Source organism: Sus scrofa, chromosome 8 (genome assembly GCF_000003025.6).
Source record: "Sus scrofa isolate TJ Tabasco breed Duroc chromosome 8, Sscrofa11.1, whole genome shotgun sequence".
In the NCBI taxonomy this organism is placed as follows: Eukaryota; Metazoa; Chordata; class Mammalia; order Artiodactyla; family Suidae; genus Sus; species Sus scrofa.
Window position 1 is genome coordinate 75,519,055 of NC_010450.4, and position 15,183 is coordinate 75,534,237.

The following is a 15,183-nucleotide window of genomic DNA, read 5'->3' on the forward strand; positions in this document are numbered from 1 at the left end:
GTTCGATCCCTGGCCTTGCTCAGTGACTGGTCGGGGATCCGCCATTGCCATGAGCTGTGATGTAGGTCGCAGACATGGTTCAGATCCCGTGTCGCCGTGGCTGTGGCTGCAGCCAGCAGCTGCAGCTCCAATTCAACCCCTAGCCTAGGAACCTCCATATGCCACAGGTGCAGCCTTTAAAAAAAAAAATAAATAAATAAATAAATAAATAAATAAAAAACAAAAAAAAAACAGTCTTAGGTCTTAGGCTATCCTGGCTGAGAAGCTCAGTGAATGAAGTATAAACTGTTAGACCTAGCTCTCTGGCAAGGAGACTCAGGAGAGAAACTCACAGCTGCTGGTGTCACTGCTTCTCCTCTACCCTCCTCGCTGCCACCCCAGCTCGTCCCAAGAGGCTCTCGAGGAAGGGAGCCAGCCAGTTCAAGAAGGAACAGGCCTCCCAGAGCCCCCTCCCTGGCTGTGAGCTCTCCCTCTGCTGTATCGATTGAATACTTTCCTATTAACTGTCAGATTCTTTTTTTTTTTTTTTTTTTTTTTCTTTTTAGGGCTGTGCCCTACAGTTCCCAGGTTAGGAGTCAAATCAGAGCTGTAGCTGCCAGCCTACACCTCAGCCACAGCAACTCGGGATCCGAGCCTCATCAGCGACCTACACCATAGCTCACAGCAAAGCTGGCTCCTTAACCCACTAAGCAAGGCCAGGAATCGAACCTGCATCCTCATGGATACTAGTCAGGTTCCTTACCACTGAGCCACAAGGGGAACTCCAGTCAGATTCTGAATGGAATACAGACTTCATAAAATGTATCTGTTCTACTACTTTCAGTCTGTTCACGAGTTTGATTGCTTATTTTGTTCTTTTGACCACTCCCTACTAAAAACACTGAATGACAGAAGTGTGTCACTCAGATTTCAACTAAGTTTGGCTCTCAAACAGTATCTCATGGCGAAAATACTCTGATAACATGAAAAGCTAAGAGCCAGGGAGTGACTGGCTAAGAGATGAAAAGACACAGGCTCCTCACCACGCTGTTCCTGAGGGCGGTTGCGCTGAAGTTTAACACCAGGCCAGGCTCCGGGATCAAACGAGGCAGGAAGAGAGCAAAGGGTTCTGACTCTTTGGATTTCTTCGCGTGGGCAAACCGAGTCATTCCCAAAACATTCCTCCTGGGTAATGCATAAAGAAAGAAATTATGAAAAACAAGTCTGGCAGAAAAAAAATGACATCACCAAACATCACTCCCACTAAAAGGAACAAAGGGCTTCTTGGAAACAGCAGTTTATTCTGAGTCTGGGGAAGATAAAGTACGAGACGGTCCTGGACCATCTCACCTTCCTAGAAAGCAAGGACGTGCTCAGAGGATACGGGCACAGGTCAGCAGGCCCCACAGCAAGCCTCAAAGGGCTCCCATTAGCCAAATTTGGGACAAGTTGGCCTCAAAAGTAATAATGATGGTTATGACCAAAGAATCCATAGTGATGCTAAAAAAGAGGGTGGAATGAACAAAATTATCTGAAACATCACCATTACTGCAGCCATCAATTCAACAAGTGACCCCCGGCAAAGACTGTGTGAATAGGGGCTAAAATCATGGGGGGAGACATCCTTTGGAACAGGAAGTGTCTATGGGTCATCAGGGTCAATCTGTCCCATGACTGACACTGCTCAGTTGAATCCTTTGACCCTCTCCGTCGTGGGTCTGACAGGTCTCTCTAGACTGTAGGTATTCTTCCTTTTGCAGTTAATAAGGAAGATGTGCTGTGATCATTTGAGCCATGGACAGTTCCTGTTCCTAAGGATGTAATGACCACTCTCCCCCAACACATGTCACAGGTGTGTAAACCTAGAGAAGGGGCCAGAAACACCCAGCATGCTGGATGGTCTGGACGACAACTGACTAAGACACTTTCAAATATCAACGTTTCGAAAGAGGAAGGAGGGTGGAGACACTAAAGAAAATTAAGGAAGACGTTTCCTGCTGGCCTTGTGGTTAGGATTCGGCACTTCCACCACCACAGCCCGGGGTTCGGTCCCTGGTCTGGGACCTGAAATCCCATATCAAGCCTCTGCATGCCTCAGCCAAAATATAAAAATAATTTCTTTTAAAGAAAATTGTGCCTGCTTCAGCAGCACATACACCAAGAGAGAAGAAAATTAAGGAAACATGCATGACAACCAAAGGCATGATCCTGGAATGGATCCTGGATTTTTTAAAAAAGAGAGAAAGTGGAGTTCCTGTTGCGGCATAGTGGAAATGAATCTGATTAGTATCCATGAGGTTGTAGGTTTGGTCCCTGGCCTCGCTCAGTGGGTAAAGGATCTGGTATTGGCGTGAGCTGTGGTGTAGCTCACAGACTCGGTTCGGATCCTGCGTGGCTGAGGCTGTGGAGTAGGACGGCAGCTGTGGCTCCAATTCGACCCCCAGCATGGGAACCTCCATGTGCCGTGGGTGCGGCCATAAAAAGACAAAAAAATACAAATTAAAAAACTCTTCAAAAATTTTAGAAAAGGAAAAAGAAAAAAGCAGCTATCTATGACAGGTATTTTGGGGTCAACAGGGGAAATGTGAATGTGGACTGGAGATTAGATAATATGATTGTATCAGTGTTCAGTTTGTGGAGTGTGTGAGGGCAGCGTAGTCATATGTAGAATATTCTCCTTTTGAAAGAAAGTCTTAATAAAGCACTGAGTGCCAAGTATCACGATAGCTACAACCTACTTTCAAATGACGCAATGACTCAGCAAAAAGATGCTTTTGTGTGTGTGTGTGTGTGTGTGTGTGTGTGTGTGTGTGTGTGTGTATACAGAAAGATACAGTCTTGGAGAAAGAAAAAAACAAAAGTGCGTAAACAACTGGTGAGTCCAGATTAGGAATATCTGAGTATTCAAAGTACCATACTTTTCGACTCTTCTAAGGTTTGAAATGTATCAAAATAAAAGGTTAGAGAGGAAAAATATCAATTATTAAAAAATCAGTACTGGGAGTTCCTGTTGTGACTCAGTGGAAAGGAATCTGACTGGTATTCATGAGGACATAGGTTTGATCCATGGCCTTGCTCAGTGGGTTAAGAATCCAGCCTTGCCGTGAGCTGTGGTGTAGGTCGCAGACGCAGCTCAGATCCCACGTTGCTGGGGCTGTGGCTGTGGTGTAGGCCGGCAGCTGCAGATCCAATTCGACCCCTGGCCTGGGAACCTCCATATGTTGCGGGTGAGGCCCTTAAAAAACAACAGTACTGAGGAGTTTTTGCTGCGGCACAATGGGATCAGCAGCATCTCTGCAGTGCCAGGACACAGGCACAGTGGGTTAAAGGATCCGGCGGTGGAGTCAAAACTGCAGCTCAGATCTGACCCCTGGCCCGAGAACTCCACATGCCAATGGGACAGCCAAAAGAGAAGAGGTGGAAAAAAATTTAGTACTGAATTTCCATAAAATATTACGTTAAGGTGTCTCCCCAGTGCCGAATAAAAGACAGGAGGAAAGGCGAAGACATACTTGCAGATGTCACCGTGTTTTAATCGCTTCCATCTCTCATACAACTTATTTGCAAGTTCGGAATCCACATCCCAGGTAGACCGATCCAGAGAAAGGCTCCCTTCCCAGTTAGGATTTTCTAGAAGTCAGAGCAGATTTACTATGTAGAGGTACAGAAAACACCGTTCACTTCGAAAATAATGCCAACGGTGGAGGGTTAAAATTTCTCAAGCCCAGAGGACAGTAAAGTGATCCACACCCGTCCCCCCTTCCCCCCGCCTGCTTTACCAAAGGCCCCTCCATCTCATGGCAAATGATTTGTCAACTCAAACAAATATGTGTAAAACAAAACTAAACCGAGTTATGTGACGGTAATAACATAAAAGACACGTACGTGGCTCATGGATACAGTCGGAAACGAGTTAAAAATTATACTTGAGTCCCGTTTAATGGCTTTAACTCTCAAAGGCTAAACTGTTTCCATGGGAGGGCTGGTCATCACTGGGGAGAGGGGCCAACCGCAGTCCTCAAAGGAGGACGCGGAGCGGGCTCAGCCAGGGGCCGGGGCAGGTCTACACTCCCTAACTGGCTTCATGCACATTTCTCTCTCTCTGTTCCTCTGCTCTGTCTTGTCTGGGCTGGGGCGCATATCAGGCAGAAAAGGGGGAGTCTCCCAAAGGCGATGTGGGTACTGTAAGACTCGCCTTCGAAGACCTACTTTAACAGGTCCAAAGGCAGGAGGAAAACTAGAAACAGCTTCTCTAACAACCCCCTGGCCTTCGGTTTGATCCGTGGGGTGCTCGCTGCAAGATATTCACGCTCCGGCAGCAGAGTCTTCATTTTCCCCTAACTTCTGGTCAGCCCTTTTATATACAAGAACCAGAATCTTCCCATATTTCCTGGCAACAAGGTTGCCATGATGACCAAATGACATGTTTAAAAAAAAAAAAAATTCCCGTACAAAAAAAGTACAAGCGCTTAAGGGACCTTCATCCCCCAGGCATCTCGGCTGTTTCTGGAGGATGCCTAACAAGTCTAGTCATTCTGTTAATGATCATGCGCCTTAAGCACAGAGGAGGATGTGATTACGTTAACAGGACCAATTATCCCATCTCCAAGCGGGAGTTTTCCTCACCTCTTCCCACCCGACCCCAAACTATGGTTCTACAGAAAGCTAAGGGCAAAATACTTACCTGCTTTTGATTTTCCCATGAAATAATGCATGCCACAATGTGCTAGCACTTCAAAACCCAGACTCCCTTCCTAGATTGAAAAGTAATATATGAATAACTTCAAACACAACACTAAACACAAAAATCCTAATGTGTTCAAATGCACAGCAGACATGGGCCTTCACTTCAGTGAACTACCCTGTAGCCAGAAGCCAAACAACTAGAAAGTGGTTTCTTGGCTCCCTTTCCCATTGAACAAGAGCCCTAAGCCCCTACAGTGTCTGTGCACCCATCAATACCCGCAGCGACACCCCGTGGGCCCAACGGACCCCAAGCCACCTTCTGAAATACAAGTGAGATTAGTCTCAGGACATTCCTAAGTAGGGTTTTTAAAAAACTATTCTAATCCAGAGTCATTTCTCAGGTACTCAGGGCATTAAAAAATGTCCCACTTCCCAGGCTGGGAAGGCACAGACCTGCCACTTGCACACACTCCTGCAACCTGCTTGCTCCCGCCCAGTCACCCTTCCTGCTCGCACCCTTTCACTGGGAAAAGGAAACTTCTAAGCCACCTCCCCTCCTCAAAATACGGATGGATGGAATTAACCCTCCACTGCGTTTCGCTTCATCTTAGACGCCCTATCTTTAAGCTTAGAGCTCAACGTGGGGCACGTCTCTCGAGGAGACACCAACGCTACTAAGTGAGAAAAGTCAAAGATGGTCGCATGAATGTGTCATAGTGAAAAATCAGGACCCAGCATTATACAGAATAGCTTGGATCAAAAAGAAGCCGTAACAGTAACTAAATGAAAAGAAATAAACGTTAAGAAAAAAAATGCGACATGTTTAAGATAAGGTCTAAATTAAATACAACACACCCCAAGTTTAGAAAGCATTTTCTTAACTGTGAACCCTCTCCGGCTTCAGATGTGGCCCACTAAGGAAATTCAAGGAATATAAGCAACTAACTGAGAGTCACTTACCAGTGGTCAAAACAAAGCATTTAACAATGGAGTTTTTTTGATTATCACTGCAAGACGCTACTAAAAGCTCAACTGTGTTCGCTGGAGCGAGCACATACTCCCTGTGCTATAAATCTTGGAAATAAGTGAAAAGGAGACCCATCAACTTGTAGTGCCTTATTTCATTCGAGAATTACCTCAAGTTATCTTATGGAAAATAGGAATTCTTTCCAAATAAAGATTTCCATATGCAAACAATTTATCATCTAAGATTGATTGGCCTAGTTTAATATCCTTCAATTTCTCAGATAGCCTTCAAACACATGAGCTTATTAATAACTCAGCCAATAAAATCCAAGCACTGCAAGGAAAGTTAATAAAAAGCAACAGTGATTATTACAAAAATTAGAACACAAATGTAGTGTGTAAAACAATACCTTGGTTGGTGCCGAGTGAATCTGTAGAGGTATTGCAAAAATAGCACCTGTGTTTGTAGTCAAAAATACATGGGTGAATAGGTTTATGGCAATGTCTTTAACAGCAAGTTTCAAAGAAAATATTTTCCAACAGCCTGGAGGTAGAAATAAAGGGCCAGTGAAATTCAGAATCTAAAAAGAAAAGAAGTAAGAGAAGTTACTTTCCTAACTAATGCTGATTATGAAGAAAATCACTACAGTGTATAATGCTTATGTTCTTCCGTACTTCAATAAATATAATTTTACTCCATTATTTCCTGGTCAAAAATGGAAATACTTTAATATAAATGATAGCTTTCACATAATACTTAATATGCAATCATGGGGTTTTTTTGGGCCACATCCACAGCATGTGGAAGTTCCCAGGCCAAGGACCAAACCAGGACCACAGCAGTAACTTGAGCCACTGCAGTGACAACACTGGATGCTTTTAACCCACTGAACCACAAGGGAACTCCAATATGCACCTGTTTTTAAAGTTCACAAAACTAATCTTGAAATTTTCATAGGCAGTATTTTGGACAAACCTACCATTTTATCATAAAGTAGGTTTATTTTTACTAAATAAATACTCCTTTAGTATCGATGATCATTTATGATAGTTTTAAATAATGGTAACAGCAAATACCTTTAAAGGATATATTCTGATCCCTCTGAACTCTTTGAACAATAGTTTGAAAAAAAAAAAAGGGAGCCTAAAATTCGGGGACCTGCTGTGTAGCACAGGGAATTCTACTCAATATTCTGTGATAACGTGTGTGGGAAAAGAATCGGTAAAAGAATGGCTATGTGCACATTTATAGCTGAATCACTTTGTTGTACAGCAGAAATTAACACAACATTGTAAATCAGCTCCATGTCAATACAATTTTTTAAAATGAAAAAAAAAAAAAAAAGAAGAAGTTCCCATTCTGACTCAGTGGGTTAAGAACCCAACATAGTGTCTGTCCATGAGGATGCGGGTTTGATCCTTGGCCTCATTTGGTGGGTTAAGGATCCACTGTTGCTGCAAGCTTCAGTGTAGGTCGTAGATTTAGCTTGAACCCCACGTTGCTGTGGCTGTGGTGTAAGCTGGCAGCTACAATGCCAATTGGACCCCTAGCCTGGGAACTTCCATATGTTGCAGGTGGCATCCTAAATTAAAAGAAAGGAAAAGAAAAAGGGAAAAAACAAACATTTTTAATTTAAAAAAGGAAGCCCTCGGAGTTCCCATCATGGCTCAGTGGTTAATGAACCTGACTAGTATCCATGAGGACTCAGGTTTGATCCCTGGCCTCGCTCAGTGAGTTAAGGATCTGGCACTGCTGTGAGCTGTGGTTGTAGGTGGCAGACGCTGCTCAGATCTGGCATTGTTGTGGCTGTGGTGTAGGCTGGCAGCTACAGCTCCGATTTGACCCCTAGCCTGGGAACCTCCATATGCCACGGATGTGGCCCTTAAAAAAGAGAGAGAGCGAGCCTATAAAGTAGTTCTGAAAACGTCAGAAGAAAAACACATACTTTAAAATTCCTAAGTAAATATCAGATTTTTAAAAATATTAATTTCATAGTATTTGATTTTAAACCAAGATTTAACTAGGCTAAGACTTGGATGGAAATACCACATGTACCTGTAGAATGTGCTTGGTCTCCCTGGAAACAAACACATCATTCAGTACAACACTGCGGTCGAAATGGTTGAGGTACCACATCGACCACACTCCCGATGCGTTCTCGTGAGTCTCTAGGTGAAACTGGGTTGCAGAAGAGTCCATACGAAAGTATCTGTGAACACAGGGCGTGGATGCCATCAGGCTGTGTGAGGACACCGTCAGCAGGCAAATGTGCTCTAATCGCCAAAATGACAGCGGCATAAACTGTCAGAGAACGAACATCAGCGCTGGGAAGAACTGGACAGACCAATCTTCCTCAACTTCCCTGCCAAGGATGTGGAGTGTCTGAAGGCCAGAGGGTGTCACGGGGCCAGGACAACGCTCAGAGGCCACAGGATCAGAAGGGAACTCGGAACCAGGGCAGGGGGTTCCTCTCCCGCCCCGGGCTGCCTGGCCCAGATCCTCGGCTTGCCCTCAGTTATTAGCAAACCACCCTTTCATGGCCCGTGAGAAGGCAAGTCCAGAGAGCAAATCCCACAAGCCTCATTTCTGTCTTTAAACCACCTCTAGATGGAGGAGGGGAAAAAAAACCACAAAAAACCCATACGAGTCCAGGGAAAGCAGAAGTAACCTACCCTTGAACCACAGGAGAGGAGAGGCAGGCTTTTAGTGTGGGAGTGTTTTTTGTTTTCTTCCCATTTTCTCTCATTCCACTGTCACAAGATGGAGCTGTTTTGAGAGAGAAGGAAATAAATATGAAACATAAGTACCTTTTCTTTTGTTATGCCTGAACCAAAACAAGATACATGCTCTATTTATAACTCCCTAATTATTTCCCTTTCTGTCTCCATGAAAATCGTGCATGAGCGTTAATTACATGGTAAAACTCCTTCCTTGGACACTACCTTCCCTCCTGACCTAGAACATGGATCTACCTCCCTCCCCCCACTCATCTAAACCAACCTCTCATTTCTTCTTTTGGGGAAAAAAATAAAAAGAGAGAGTTGTGATTCTCCTTTGACAAAAGATCTTAAATAAGAGGAAGTCCTAAGGGCTGCAGAGATGACAAAAGTGGACACTCAGGAGTTCCCTGGTGGCCCAGAGGTTAAGGATCCAGCGCTGTCATTGCTGTGGCACAGGTTAGATCCCTGTCCCAGGAACCTCCACACGCCACAGGCACAGCCAAAAAATAATATATACACAGTCAAGCCCAGCAGGTGCAGTAAACAGGTGCATGTGAGGATGTGAGCAAGAAAAGAATTCAACCCAAGAGCAAGGAGGGCCTCACCGCCAAAGTTGGACTACCCTGCAACCCACTGCTGATTGGGCAAAACAGCTCTTATAAGCTTTCCTTGAGCAAGGTCAGAACATCCAAACATTCGTCCTGAATTCTTAACTTGGATACTAAAACTTGACTTTTTTTCTTTAGCTGTATATACATAAAGTTCCAAAAAAATTTTCAAGCACTCACCAAAAAATATGAAAATAAAGTCTCTCTTTCCCCAGACTTCCCCATTATCTTAGACAAAGGAAACGGAGGCTGGCAGACCCCCATGCATCCTTGCAGATATTCTAACAAATACAAATACATAGATACCCTCAAAAACACCACACTGTGGACTTCCCATCATGGCTCAGTAGTTAACGAACCTGACTAGTATTCATAAGGATGCAGGTTTGATCCCTGGCCTCACTCAGTGGGTTAAGGATCTTGCATTGCCATGAGCTGTGTGGTGTAGGTCGCAGACATGGCTCGGATCTGGCGTTGCTGTGGCTGTGGCAGAGACTGACGGCTGTAGCTCTGATTGAACCCCTAGCCTGGGAACCTCCATGTGCCGTGGGTGCGGCTCTAAAAAGAGCACGCTTCTCAAGAGCTGCACAGTGTTACCACCTGACAACCCGGAGTTAATCTGTGGTCAATGGAGGTTTACGCTGTTCTACTGTGACAAACAATACACCTTTCTATGGATACAGGTTTGAATACATTTATGAAGGTAAGTTCCTAGAAGTAGAATTAAGGATTGGAGAGCATATATATGCATCTTAACTTTTCATGGACGTTGTCTGTTTTCCCTCCCCTAAAGCCTGTATCAATTTTATACCCATGTCAAAATGAGTGTTTTTCCTTCCTAGTCATTACCAATACAGAGTATTAATCTTTTTGATCTACACAGATCTAAGTAATAAATTATATCTCACTTGTTGTTTGTTTTTTGCTTTTTAGGCCCCCGCCCATGGCATATGACAGTTTCCAGGCCAGGGGTCAAATCAGAGATGCAACTGCTGGCCTACACCACAGCCCCAGCCACACCGGATCTGAGCCACGTCTGCAACCTACATGGCAGCTGGTGGCAAGGCCAGGTTCTTAATTAGGGCCAGGGATCGAACCCACATCCTGATGGATGCTAGTCAGATTCTTTACTGCTAAGCCACAATGGCAACTCCTGGGTCAGAATTTATAAACTCAAAAGCCTGTGTACGTGGCAGAAAAATGCAGCCTCGCCAGTCATTTCTTCCGACGTGCTCTCTGAGAACCATGAAGGGTGTGGAAATAAAACAAAACCATCCACTTCTTTTATTTTTATTTATTTATTTTTTATGGCAGCACCTGTGGCATGTGGAAGTTCCTGGCACATGGAGCAAACCCGACCCGCCGCAGTGATGCCAGATCCTGAACCCCCTGTGCCCACAAGGGAACTCCCCATCTACTTCTTAAAACCTTGCCTAGGCTGTAGCTGTGAGTCATAGTCAGAGCAAGACCAGCGGCCGTAACAACTGGAGAACCGAAATAAAAAAGACCGTCTCCAATAGGTAGAAAATTGGTACCTTTACAAGTGAAAGAGGCGATTTTTGTAAAGTTTGTCGTGGACGTAGGTAGGAGCACCGGTTCAAACTGCAGGGACAGGGCCGTTCTCTGTGAGAAATGGTGGACGTCCTATAACAAAAACGAAAAAACAACCATTCACAGCACTGCTCTCGACCGGGCCAAGACTGAGCCACAACGCAGCTCAGACACGTACACGGTGGCCACTCAGGAGATGTGACTGCAACGGTTCAGAGAGGACCTGACAACCTGTATCCATATGTGGGTTCCAGCCAGGGAGACAGGTTTCGATGAAAGCAAAGGGTACCAGAGAAAAGGGATCCCCCGAACCCTCAGGTTCCACAGTTAAATACACGCTTGGGAGTGTAAAATACACTCCATGCAAGTGCTTACAGTACCTGTATCCACAGAAGGCTGTTTCCAGAATGCAGTATATACATGTTCACGGCCGAATCATCTGTCCAAAGGAACCAGAGTGATGACATTCAAACAAGGGCACTTCTCACACCTTAATACAGTACTCAAAACATTTCCGTTATACCTTTCTATGAAAAGGGCAACTCATTTTTCAACACTAAAATCAAAACAGGGAGTTCCCATTGTAGCTCAGTGGTAATGAATCCAATTAATATCCATGAGGATGTGGGTTCAATCCCTGGCCTTGCTCACTCGGTTAAGGATCTGGCGTTTCCGCAAGCTGGGGTATAGGTCGCAGACGCGCCTCAGATTCCGTGTTGCTCTGGCTGTGGTGTAGGCCGGCAGCTGAAGTTCAGATTCGACCCCTCACCTGGGAACCTCCATATGCCACAAGCGAGGCCCTAAAACACAAAAAAATAAAAATTAAAAAATTAGGAGTTCCCGTCGTGGCGCAGTGGAAACGAATCCAAATAAGAACCATGAGGTTCCAGGTTCATTCAATACCTGGCCTCATTCAGTGGGTTAAGGATCTGGCGTTGCCATGAGCTGTGGTGTAGGTCACAGACGTGGCTCAGATCCCGTGTTGCTCTGGCTATGGTGTAGGCCAGCAGCTACAGCTCCTATGCAAAGCCTAGCCTGGGAATCTCCATATGCTGTGGGTGCAGCCCTAAAAAGACAAAAGACAAAAAATAAAATAAATAAAATTGAAATGAGATATTTTGTTAGGTATTCTTTCTTGAAGTCACAAGAAAAAGGACTCTGACAAAAAGCCTGACCTAACAACACAGGCTTTCTAAATGATGACCCACCAGGAGAAAAGGTCTGAGTTTGCGTTCATGCTACTATTCCCCTGGAGGAAACAAACCAACTGGACAGCTAAGCTTGCCTGTTGATCAGCCAGCCTCCCATTTCCTTACTTAGAAAACCACCCCTGGGGAAAAACAAAACCCCAGATCTCAAAACACAGTCCTTCTTCTAATTCCCCCCAGCAGAAGGGCTTCCACAGGACAGAGGTCTTTTCTGCACGGCTGCCCAGCTGGCCCTCCTGGGGATCACCAAAAACCATGAACCGAAGGACAGGAAAGCTCTCCTGCCGACCCATGACTACTAGAACCACTCCTGAGGACTGGAAAGTAGATGATGTTTGACCAACAATGAAGACGGTCGCTTTTGTATGAGGAATGAATGAGCAACAGGGCCCTGCTGCAGAGCACAGGCAAGGCCTGTGATAACCTCCATGGGAAGGGACCTGTGTGTATACACAGCATGGCTGAATCACCTCACTGTACAGCAGAAACTAACACAACACTGTAAACCAACTCTACTTCAATAAAATTAAATTTTAAAAAACACTGCCAACGTAAAAGTATATTTTCATGCCATTTCTATCTCTGAATAAATATGTGTATACACACACATACACACACACACACACACTCTCTCTCTCTCTCTCTCTGTCACAGACCAGAACAGTCCTGATAACTAATGGATAATCACAAACCCTAGATCATAAATGTCATGGATCATGTTATAATATAATCATATAGTAATACTTGAATCTCCTACGAAATCTATGAGAAACCTACACTGATAAACTAAGTTACTGTGGATAAGGACACACAATTTCAAAGATAAAATTCTCAAAAATGAATTCACTAAAATCCATGCTATGCTGATGTGTGAGGCATCCAGGAGCAACCAGAATCCAGTCAACTATAAAAAAGACGAACAGGGAGGTCCCGTCATGGCGCAGTGGTTAACGAATCCAACTAGGAACGATGAGGTTGCGGTTCAATCCCTGGCCTTGCTCATTGGGTTGAGGATCCTGCGTTGCCATAAGCTGTGGTGCAGGTTGCAGACAGAGCTCGGATCCCTCACTGCTGTGGCTCTGGCGTAGGCCGGCTGCTACAGCTCCGTTTGGACCCCTAGCCTGGGAACCTCCATATGCCGCGGGAGCAGCCCAAGAAAAGGCAAAAAGACAAAAAAAAAAAAAAAAAAAGACGAACAGCATGACTTGGTCAACTGGGCTTCTACAAATCAGGAAAACTGAAAGAAGAAACAAGACTTCAACTATTTCGTGTGTATTTCTACTAGTCTGCCACGCCCAGTGAATTTGTTTCCTCTCTCCATAACGCCAAGAAGAGTTATTCCCAGGGGAATGCGGAATGGTGGCAGTTGCCACTGAATTTACTCCAAAACAATCCCCTGACTAGCGGGTGCAAACTGAGAAGCGTTACTACTGCAGTCTCTTAGTGATGACGGCAAAGGCTCTGTTGTCTTGGATGACAATGATACAGCCTATCAGTAGATGACAGAGCCCGATGACACGGGTTGATCAAAATATATTTCAAGAGAAACTTTTCAAGACTCTACCTTACCCGAGGTCTCAGATTTATCTGTAGCCACGTAAATAATAGAGAGATGATCTAACAAATCTTGTGTGTTTTCTTCAAATTCTTTCGAGGTGTTTTCCATTGTCACTATTATGCTCATTTGTAGCCGTAAAACATCATCTGATTCCACGTAACAACTCTGAGGTTGGAGGGATGGAAAAAAAGGAAACACTCAAAATAAAACAAACAAAAAATCTCAATTTTTTTACTTCAAATTTTAGGGGAAAAAAGCATGGAAGATAAGGAAGGGTGTGAGCATTTCTGAGAACAGCATGTGTTTTTTATTCACTTTTTTCTCAGCAAAGAGGTAAGAGCGAAGGCAAGAAGAAAACACTAAATGTTTTCTCTTACCTTTAATTGCTGACACACTTTATTATGTAAACTGCATTCCAGTTGCACCTGCAGGAGGCTAGTATTAGTGGTTTCTGCCTAAAAAGAAAAAAAAAAAAACAGGAAAAGAACTTTAAAAAAGCAAAAGGCTGAATCTAGTATCAATCATAAACAATCTATCATTTATTCATTAACCATTCATTTTATTCATTCAAATATTTGAGTGTCTGCTAAATGCTGGGCATAATTCTATTTCTACAACAGTGAATACAACAGGGGAAAATGTGTTGTCACTGAGCTCACATCTAACGGAAATCATAAGCTCTCCCCTGGGTGACATGAAAATTCCTATTATGGCAAGAAGCAGATAAATATGTTCTAAATATACACGGGAACACTGGGGTTTGGAATTCTTATACTTTCTGAACATTTCGTTCCAACATAGGAGCTTGCTTTTATTTTAAAGTATGTTCAGGAGTTCCTGTCATGGCTCAATGGTAACAAACCTGACTAGGATCCATGAGGATGAGGGTTCGATTCCTGGTCTCGATCAGTGGGTTAAGGATCCGGCGTTGCCGTGAGCTGTGGTGTAGGTCCCAGACATGGCTCAGGTCTGGCGTTGCTGTTGCTGTGGCATAGGCCAGCAGCTGAGGCTCTGATTCAACCTCTAGACTGGGAAGCTCTATATGCTACAGGTGCGGCCCTTAAAAAAAAAAAAAAAAAAGATACAGTAGGTTCAGCCAGTAAGAGCCAATCAATGGTTCTGAGGTTTGCCTGCCTGCCAGCAGTGGAATGAACCTAGAAGGTACAACAAAACCCATAGGAGATGACCAAAATTCAACTATCATTTTTAATATGTGGAAGAGATGTGGGCAGAGGAGAAAAGAGTCTAGGAAAAGAATGCAGAATTTCATGATGTTCAAAGATCTTAACAGCCACGTGGGATATTCTTTGAAGATAAGGAAATGCAACATCAGTACAGGGAGGGATCTGGCCATTTCCGGGGGAGACAGAAGAATACACAAAGAAGTTGGGCAGTGCCACAACGCGTGATGCTAAAAGGATCTCAGCTGCAAGATTTTCTCTTCTGTTCAGTTTGATGTGTCTGGCACAGTGACTATTAAAAAAGCACTCGGCTTGGCAGTCACTGTCGGAACACCAAGAAATCTCAGCAAGGCAAAAAGGCATCCTTGGCCAGGTGCCTATTCATCCCAGGACAATCTCGTTTTCAGTAGAATCACCACAATTACATTTAATTTGTTATATTTATAAGACCTACCTAAGTACATTAGAGACAAACATATTTTTAACCACTTCGACTGTCATTATTCAGCACTTCAAGTACAAAACAATAAGAAAACAGAGCTGACACTCAGTTCTGTGGATGCAGAACCAGGGATACGGAGGGCTGATAGGCAGGAACTTGAGCATCCTCGGACGGTGGTATCCAAGGGTGGTCCTGGAACCAACCCACCACAGATGCCAAGGGACAGTGCCGTATTATATTCTAAAATGTAGGAAAAATAGTTGGGATTATTAACAAGGACCAA

The 15,183-nt window shown here is 44.2% G+C and overlaps 1 protein-coding gene across 1 annotated transcript in view; it reads right to left on the reverse strand.

Moving 5' to 3' along the window:
* TMEM131L (transmembrane 131 like) overlaps window positions 1–15,183 on the reverse strand; it is a 178,736-nt gene that overhangs the window by 52,921 nt on the left and 110,632 nt on the right. The window contains exons 8-17 of the mRNA XM_021101486.1: window positions 13,655–13,732; window positions 13,289–13,442; window positions 10,892–10,950; window positions 10,496–10,604; window positions 8,305–8,398; window positions 7,688–7,841; window positions 6,042–6,212; window positions 4,664–4,733; window positions 3,492–3,609; window positions 1,023–1,164 (exon numbers count right to left, since the gene is read on the reverse strand). Of these exons, the coding sequence (XP_020957145.1) occupies window positions 1,023–1,164; window positions 3,492–3,609; window positions 4,664–4,733; window positions 6,042–6,212; window positions 7,688–7,841; window positions 8,305–8,398; window positions 10,496–10,604; window positions 10,892–10,950; window positions 13,289–13,442; window positions 13,655–13,732 (1,149 nt within the window). The remainder of the gene's footprint in view (window positions 1–1,022; window positions 1,165–3,491; window positions 3,610–4,663; window positions 4,734–6,041; window positions 6,213–7,687; window positions 7,842–8,304; window positions 8,399–10,495; window positions 10,605–10,891; window positions 10,951–13,288; window positions 13,443–13,654; window positions 13,733–15,183) is intronic.